This window comes from Lolium perenne, chromosome 2, assembly GCF_019359855.2.
Source record: "Lolium perenne isolate Kyuss_39 chromosome 2, Kyuss_2.0, whole genome shotgun sequence".
In the NCBI taxonomy this organism is placed as follows: domain Eukaryota; kingdom Viridiplantae; phylum Streptophyta; class Magnoliopsida; order Poales; family Poaceae; genus Lolium; species Lolium perenne.
Genome location: NC_067245.2, coordinates 178,088,979 through 178,097,946, shown reverse-complemented (window position 1 = coordinate 178,097,946; position 8,968 = coordinate 178,088,979). Strand labels below are relative to the sequence as shown.

The following is an 8,968-nucleotide window of genomic DNA, read 5'->3' as shown; positions in this document are numbered from 1 at the left end:
GCCTCGCGGCAAAGGGGTTTCTTGCCTACTTCTCCCTCAACTTTCTCCATGTTAGTTCCTCCCCGTCGGTTTTCCCCGCTATCATTTTATTGTCGCACTACTATATAAAGAGGTGTAGGATGCATAATTCATCACTCATTTCTTCCTCCACTAGTTCCTGCCGCCACATCCCCTCTCATCGCCACCACCGACCCACGTAGTTCCGTGTTCTGCCGCTGTCGAGATGCCTCGTCGTTGCTGCGCCAATCTAAGCTCAACATGCTTCTTCAAAGTCCACTTGTGGCCCGTGGGCAATTTCGCAGCTGAAATCACCGCCGTCGAAACACGCGTATGGGTCGGCATCTTCAACACCAAGAAAAAAGCATGTTCACGCATTGTAGTCAACCTACGATATGCTGGCAAGTAAGATTTTCGTGCCGCTCTGGTCCTTCCGGACCATGCGGTTGCTAAACTACCACCCGATAACACATAGTTTAGTTATCAGCTGACTTCACACTCACAACCATACTCCTACCCCCTCCCCCCGGGCATGGTGCTTTTGCTTTGGGTGCATATGCTTGTTTTATTTAAAATGCATTTTAAACATATTCGAAGTTGTCAAACAAAATCAAAGTAAAATATTGCGCATACATCTCCACATCACGGAGTCGTTTTAGAAAAATGTGAGTTTTTATGTGGCTAGTGCGAAAAGGACAAAATTCCATGCTAAAATAAGATTTTTTGCTTCGCATTTGTTTGTCTTTTTTTGCAGAGGCCACACAAAAAAAAAAAAAAATCATTTGACTATAAGACTGTAAGCGAGAACATAGAATGTGGAGATATACTGCCTACATGTTTTTCCAATTTTTTAAATATTTTAATATCCGTTTTTGGGTAACAATATCATTTGACTATGGCTAGTGTTGCTTAACTGAACGAGAGTAGTGTAAAATACGGGCAAACTACCGCGGTTGCACGCCGTGTGCAGATCTCACTGTCTTTAGCGGCATCTGACGGGTCTGCAGGGAGTACGTATTCACCACGTACACGCAGCTCCCACTCCCAGACCAGGTAGCACTAGCAACATAGAGAAAGTGATGGATAGTTGAGAAACGGAAAAATATCACGAGTCGACGTCCTGTCCTGGCCCCAGGCAAACGCCAGCCCGTCGTCCTCCTCCTATATATAACTGGCCCTGCAAGACCTTCACCTCCATTGCAACATCACACATTTTCACATCAGCAGCAGCTGGAAGCTCAAACAAGCTCCAAGACAATGGGTCTCTGCATGTCTAGCAGCGGGGCAGCTGTGGCGGCGGTGCAGGCCGATGGGGCTCCCGCGTCGACTGCCATGGTGCTGTTAACGACGGGCGAGCTGCGGGAGTACCCGCCCCGGGCCACAGCGGCGCAGGTGCTCCAGGAATCTGTCGAGGCAGGAGGCGGCTGGTTCCTGTGCGACTGCGACGCCGACGCGATGGGGTTCGAAGGCGCCGTGTCCGCCGTGGGCGGGGCAGAGGAGCTCCGCCCGGGGCAGATATACTTCGTGCTCCCTGCAGAGGCAGGCCGCAACGGGCTCGGACGGGAGGACATGGCTGCTCTCGCCGTGAAGGCGTCAGCCGCGCTCGTCAAGAAAGCCATCAGCGGCCGGCGGGGGCGCGCCGGCTCTGTGTCGCCGCTCGTGTTCGCCCCTCCGGAGGAGAAGATCGACCAGAGCGCCGCCTACAAGACCGTGCCGGCGCTGGCGGCGAAGAGGCGGCAGGTGGCGCGTGCGAAGAGCGCCGGGATGATGCAGACGCGGTTCGCGCCTGATCTGACAGCCATTCCCGAGTGTGCGGAGTGATTCCAGACTTCCAACCTTGAAATTTGAGGCTCTCCGACCATTCTTGATACAGAACAACTGAACAACGAATGACGCGAACATACGGAATTGAGTAGGCGGCTGTCGGATTCTGAGAGCTGACGGACTGTGCGGAGTGTGAGGACTGAGGACAATCGTACTAATCTGTAATCAGTAGGAAACAATTTTGCTCGTGCTAGTTGAGTTGATGTTGTAGAAACGTGTCAATGGAGGTAACACAATCAAAATGCTCTGAATTTTGACTGAAAACGCACGTGCTTTTCTTGTCCCATCTTCTTCGTTAGGGCATCTTCAAGTGTGGGTTCTTTAGTGCTGCCCTGTTAGATGTATATATCTGTATATTGTAGTTTCACTATATGTTAGAGGGCTTCCTGCATATTTGCACTTGTACATGTACTATAAATTGTGGCATTTGGCCCCCTGATAATACAATAAGCATATTGTTCTAACATTCCCGACCAAAAGAAAATGCACACCGGGATGCAAACCATGGCAACGAAGTCGGAGGCGGCTACAAGCCGTGCAACCTCTACATGGGCGAGACAAATGTTCTATTTGTGAACCGGTTGTTCGGTGGTGTTCCATCGCAACGAAGCATCTTCACGCATTATGGGTTAATTTCATGGTGTTAAGGCAGTGCTCTATAATTACAACTACATTTTTTTCAAAATGGGAGCATAGGGGAAAATATCTAGTGATACCACTCACATGATACCATGATACCACTTCATAAAATTTAAATTGTAAGTGTTGAAAAAATTTGAAACAAATTTGTGGCTGTTAACTAGATGTGTGTTTACCTTCTCTATATTTTTCACATCCGAACTGAAAATACATCAAGAGAAACAAAAAAAAAAAGACAAATGCTATGTGAACAGTGGCATTTTGTGTTTTGTCTTTGTGTGACACTATTCATCATGCTTGATTTCTCATTTTTGTTTTTCTTAGGGTATCTTGAATTTGGTTATAGACATGTAGACACACATCTCGTGAATAGCCAAAATTTTGGTTTTAATTTTTTTAATATTTAAATTTTAAATTGTAAAGTGATATCATGGTATCAAATAAGGTGTGGTATCACTAGATATGTTCTCAGGAGCATAGCCCCAGCCTCATCCAAAGAATGCACACAACTTTTCTTTATTAGATTATTCACAAAGCCTTACAATAGAAATACAAAGATCAACTCGAAGCCACCTTTCTAGCAACAACTCACTATACCTACAAGAATGATGAAGGGGTGACCATGAACAGAGCATTACCATGACAATACACTAACGCACATCATCTAAAACCGAATGCTTTTCCAAACCGCCATTGGCGGGTGAGAATCACACGCAGTCAAGCAGACCCTCAGCGCACGACATTGCACATGCGTAGAAATCGCTACCACATTCTTCCTCGAACCCATCTCCAAGAGGGATCCCCGCATTGACCTTGTCAGACCTGCCATTGACGCCTCATGACGCCTGACAGCACCACCATCCTGCGCGTGTTCATCATCCCGCATCCAACACCGATACTCCGCTGCGCCACGCCGCAGAGACACCATTGTCGACGCAGTAGAAGAACATCACACCACCGCAACCCACCATCATCCAGCAGCTGCTCCAAAAATGATGCCCTGTTAGACTTTGTATAGCTGCTCTTGTATTATATGTGTATATGTACGTTGTACCCCTATATATATATGAGATATGCCACCCCTAGAGGGTTGAGCAAGTTCCCCATAAACATTGTTTTACATGGTATCAGCCTAACTCCCGATCCGCCTACCCTAACCCTAGCCGCGCCGCGCCGCCATCCCTAACCCTAGCGCCGCGCCGCCGCCTCTCTCACCATGACCGCTTCCGCCTCGGGCACCACCAGCTCCGGGATCCTTCCCGCATCGCTTGCTGCCCTCCTCAACGCACCACCTTCCCCGCTTGCTCCCCAGATGCCGCAGTTTTTCGGCACCACCGCCGTCGGTTCCATGTACTCGGCTCCGCCTCCACCGCCGAGCACTGCCACGGCCACTCTCCTCGCCGCGCTACCTGCGGCCACCACGGCGTCCCACGACGTCGCCTCGGCGGGTTCACCCGCCTCTACTCTCTCCGTCGTCCCGACGGTCTCGGGGGAAACCGCTGCCTCGGTCACGCCCGTGGTGCAGCCTCCCCCACCCGTGGCCTTGGCGCCGGCTGCAATGGCCCCTGCCCTTCCCGCGGCCCCTTCATCCGCTGCGGTGGTGGCGGCGGCACCGTTCCACTTCGCCAATCAGATCACGATCCGCCTCACCCCGGACAACTATCTGTTCTGGCGCGCTAAGGTGTTGTCGTTGCTACGTAGCCATGAGCTTCTTGGGTATGTTGATGGTTCTCTTCCATGTCCTCCTCAGGTGATCATGACAATGCAAGGGCCGGCCATCAATCCGGACCACCGCGTGTGGGTGCAGCAAGATCAGGCGATCCTCTCGGCCATCCATGGCTCCCTAGGTGAGGGTGTCGATGGCCTCTTCCTCTTCGCCGCCACCTCCATGGACGCGTGGACAACCCTGGAGAATGCATTTGCCAACGTCTCCACCTCTCGCACCATGGCCATCCGTCGGCAACTTGGCGAGATCAAGAAGCTCGACTCCTCCGCCTCCACCTACTTCAACAAGATCAAGGTGGTGGCGGACACGCTAGCCTCCCTTGGTCAACCGCTCCGCGATGAGGAGTTTGCCGGATTCATCCTCCAGGGGCTGGACTCCGACTACGACAACATGGCTGAGGCTGTCAATGGCGCCACAACGCCAATGCCTCCCCACGAGCTTTACTCGCGCCTCCAGTTCACGGAGCAGCGTGTCGAGGCCCGCCGCGCCACCGGCGTCATCACCGACCAGGCCGCGGCGCATTGGGCCAACCGTGGCCAGTGCCCGCCCGCACCTCCACTCTCGGCGCCACCGGCGGCCAAACCCGCCTCACCCTCTACACCGACCACGGGTGGCGGGCGTGCTGGCGACACCCGCGTCTGCCAGCTGTGCGGCCGCCCGGGGCACCTCGCCTCGAAGTGTCACCGCCGCTTTCAGCGCAGCTTCCTGGGCATCGGCAACAACGGGCAGGGCAATGAACGCCAAGCCCAGTTCGCCGACTTTGGTCCGCCTCCAGCAGCTCCTGCTGCCTTCGCTGCGGCCAAGGGCAAGGAGACTGTCCAGGGGTCTACTCCGTCGTACCCCATCGATCATGCCTGGTACATGGATACTGGCGCCACGGATCACCTGACCACTGAGCTTCACAAGCTCACCACCCACCAGCCCTACTATGGGCACGATAAGGTTCACACCGCCAATGGCGCAGGTATGCCCATCTCTCATATTGGCCAAGCATCTCTCTTGACTAGTCATCCTAGTAGGCAGCTTCATCTTCGCAATATTTTACGTGTTCCCTCGGTCACTCGTAATTTGTTATCCGTTCCGAAACTTACACTTGATAATAATGTCCTATGTGATTTCACCCGTTTGATCTTCTTATTAAGGACCGAGCCACCCGGGACGTTCTGCTTAGTGGTCGCCTCAGCCAAGGTCTGTACCGCCTGGAGGATCCTACACTCTCTCGTGTCTTCAGCGGGATTCGGGTGTCGTCTTCACAGTGGCACTCTCGCCTTGGTCACCCTGCCACTCCCATAGTCCGCCATGTTCTCCACCGTCATGAGCTGCCACTAGAGTCTAGCAATAAAGAGTTAAGTGTTTGTGATGCCTGTCAGCAAGGCAAGAGTCATCAGCTCCCATTTGTTTCCTCTACTAGAGAAGTAAAGCGTCCTCTTGAGATTGTGTTTTCAGATGTATGGGGCCCTGCCCAAACCTCTGTTAGTGGTCACAACTATTATGTGAGTTTCATTGATGCATATAGTCGATTTACTTGGCTTTATCTCATTAAGCGTAAGTCTGATGTGTTTGATATATTTGTTCAGTTTCAAAAGCATGTCGAACGCCTTCTCCAGCATAAGATCATTCATGTTCAGTCCGATTGGGGGGTGAATACCGCAACCTCAACACATTTTTAATAAGCTTGGAGTATCTCATCGTTTGTCCTGCCCACATACACATCAGCAGAACGGTGCCGTTGAGCGTAAACACCGGCACATAGTTGAGAATGGACTCACTCTTCTTGCTCATGCCTTTGTACCTTTTCGGTTTTGGAGTGATGCATTCGCTACCGCATGCTTTCTTATTAACCGTCTACCTACACGAGTGCTTCATATGAAAACTCCTATTGAGCTTCTCTTGCATGAAATTCCTGACTACACTTTTCTCAAAGTGTTTGGGTGTGCTTGTTGGCTTCATCTTCGCCCCTACAATAGTCGCAAACTTGAGTTTCGGTCTAAAAAATGTGTATTCCTTGGGTATAGTTCTCTTCACAAAGGTTATAAGTGCCTTCATGTACCAACAAATCGTGTCTACATATCGCGTGATGTTGTTTTTGATGAGAACAGCTTCCCATTCTCCACCATGCCACAACCATCTACCAGTGATCCACCATTGCATTCATCTTCCATTCTGCCTGGCCAATTTGAAGATGTTGCATATGCGCCTGTGTTGTTGCCTAATCATGGTGCAGGTATTGGTCGCGGTGCCCGCCTTGAGCTTCTCCCGGACAGCGCCCCCACGCCGGCGTCTCACGTCGATCCGGCCATGCATGTGCATGCCTCGGGATCTGTGCCTGACGTGGCGCGCTCGCCCCCTGGCGACTCCCCGCCGGTCACGCCCACGGCCTCGGCACGCATGGCCAGGCCCGTCTCGCCCCCGGCCCGTGTCGCCTCTCCATCGCCTGGGTCGTCCCCGGCCTCTTCGTCGCCCGAGCCTCGCTCGCCGGGGTCTGGGCGCTCGTCGCCTTCGACGTCACCTCTGGCGTCTACACCGCCTGCATCGCCCAGGTCTGCGACGCCTGGGCAGTCCGCCTCGCCGCCTCCCACTGCGCTTGGCTCCACGTCGGCGTCCTCACCACCGGCTGCTCCGCTCCCGCCCGTACCTGCTGCTTCGCGTCCTCATACACGCAGTCGCAGTGGCATTGTTTGCCCTAAGGAGCGCACCGATGGCACTGTTGCTTGGCTGGCAGCTTGCATGGCCCATGCTGTGGATGATCCCACTGCTGAACCTCGCAGTTATCAAGCCGCCATGACCATCCCCCATTGGCGGGCTGCTATGGAGCAGGAGTATCAGGCTCTTCTCCAGAATGAGACCTGGACGCTTGTTCCTCCTCCCCCCCGTGTCAACATCATTGACTCGAAGTGGGTCTTCAAGGTGAAGAAACATGCTGACGGTTCTATCGAGCGCTACAAAGCTCGTCTTGTTGCCAAGGGGTTCAAACAACGTCATGGGCTTGACTATGAGGACACCTTCAGTCCTGTTATCAAGCCTACCACCATTCGGCTCCTTCTGTCTTTGGCGGTCTCCCGAGGTTGGTGTCTTCGACAGCTGGATGTCCAGAATGCATTCCTTCATGGTCTTCTCGAGGAAGAAGTCTACATGCGGCAGCCCCCAGGATTTGTTAGTCCTGATCAGCCACATCATCTATGTCGACTGACTAAGGCTCTGTATGGATTGAAGCAAGCACCGCGTGCTTGGCATGCTCGACTGGCTTCTGCTCTTCATACTCATGGCTTCATTCCCTCGAAGGCCGACACATCGCTGTTTCTGTTTCAGCGACCCCGTGTGACTATGTACCTACTGGTCTATGTCGATGATATTATCTTCGTCAGTTCTTCACCGACAGCTGCTACTGCTCTCATTTCTGCTCTTGGTGCTGATTTTGCTGTCAAAGATTTGGGTCAGTTGCACTTCTTCTTGGGTATTGAGGTTGCTCATCAGTCCCACCTGTCCGGCTCTCACTCAAGAAGTATTCTCTCGGATCTCTTGCGCCGTGCCGGTATGCTCAAGTGCAAGATGTCGCCCACACCCATGTCTTCTATCGACAAGCTCTCAGCAACTGATGGTGTTCTCTTATCTTCTGAGGATGCAACGGAGTATCGCAGCATTGTTGGTGGCTGGCAGTACCTGACCATCACACGTCCGGACTTGTCCTATGCTGTCAACAGAGTGTGCCAGTATTTGCATGCTCCTACTGATGTACATTGGTCTGCTGTCAAACGCATCTTGCGTTATGTCAGTCACACGTCTTCATTTGGTCTTCATCTCCGGGCCAGTTCATCAGGTGTTCTGTCTGCGTTCTCTAATGCTGATTGGGCTGGGTGTCCAGACGACAGGCGATCCACGGGGGGTTATGCTGTGTTCCTAGGTCCTAATTTGATCGCCTGGAGAGCACGCAAGCAAGCCACCGTTTCTCGCAGCAGTACCGAAGCCGAATATAAGGCTGTTGCCGGTGCAACTGCTGAGCTCATATGGGTTGAGTCCCTTCTTCAGGAATTGGGTGTCTCTCAACCTCGTCCACCGGTCCTTTGGTGTGACAACATCGGTGCCATGTTTCTTTCATCTAATCCGATGTTTCATGCACGGACCAAGCACATAGAAATTGATTTTCATTTTGTGAGGGAACGTTTCTCGAAGAAGCTACTACAAATCAAGTTCATCTCTTGAAAGGATCAACTTGCGGACATCTTCACCAAGCCTCTACCTTTGCCCATGTTTCTGTAGGCGCAATCTCAACCTTCATGCTACATCATGAGTGAGTTGAGATTGAGGGGGGGGGGGGTGTTAGACTTTGTATAGCTGCTCTTGTATTATACGTGTATATGTACGTTGTACCCCTATATATATATGAGATATGCCACCCCTAGAGGGTTGAGAAAGTTCCCCATAAACATTGTTTTACATGTCCCAAGAGGTAGAACAACGCATAGAGCACCGCCATCGTTCGATCTCGGAGACCCAGGTCTAGAGTTTCCCCCGTAGCAGCACGAGTGAGTAGACACAGACTGTGACGATGATGCCTTCAAGAAGGTTACAACGCGTGACGTCGCCATCGCCCGCCACGACCAAGGTCGAAGCACGATTTTAACCGGCAGCCGCGCATCCCCAACTCGCTGCTAGGACTAGATGTGAGATCATGAGATCGCCACACCCAGCCCCAATCCGGCCGACCACCTTCGACGGAGAAGATAGTCACCACCGCCATGCCTAGGGTTGCTGCCCTAGGATTCCTCATGACGCAAGAGAAGC

The 8,968-nt window shown here is 52.3% G+C and overlaps 2 protein-coding genes across 2 annotated transcripts; both read left to right on the top strand.

Annotated features, from left to right (window-relative positions):
- The first annotated feature begins 1,209 nt into the window (after positions 1–1,209).
- Positions 1,210–2,064, top strand: LOC127330292 (uncharacterized). The gene has a single exon (XM_051356553.2). The coding sequence runs from the start codon at positions 1,255–1,257 to the stop codon at positions 1,816–1,818; it is 564 nt and encodes a 187-aa protein (XP_051212513.1). The 5' UTR covers positions 1,210–1,254; the 3' UTR covers positions 1,819–2,064.
- Positions 2,065–3,676: 1,612 nt separating this feature from the next.
- On the top strand, positions 3,677–8,386 carry LOC139835672 (uncharacterized). Its single transcript, XM_071825528.1, has 2 exons — positions 3,677–5,150; positions 6,411–8,386. The coding sequence occupies exons 1-2, from the start codon at positions 3,677–3,679 to the stop codon at positions 8,384–8,386; spliced, it is 3,450 nt and encodes a 1,149-aa protein (XP_071681629.1).
- Positions 8,387–8,968: the final 582 nt, after the last annotated feature.

Excerpts from the sequence above, each read along its gene's own strand:
- LOC139835672 (XM_071825528.1), top strand. The coding sequence starts at position 3,677 with ATGACCGCTTCCGCCTCGGGCACCACCAGCTCCGGGATCCTTCCCGCA. Across the intron at positions 5,151-6,410 it reads TCACACCGCCAATGGCGCAG|GTATTGGTCGCGGTGCCCGC; the intron begins GTATGCCCATCT and ends ATCATGGTGCAG.
- LOC127330292 (XM_051356553.2), top strand. The coding sequence starts at position 1,255 with ATGGGTCTCTGCATGTCTAGCAGCGGGGCAGCTGTGGCGGCGGTGCAG.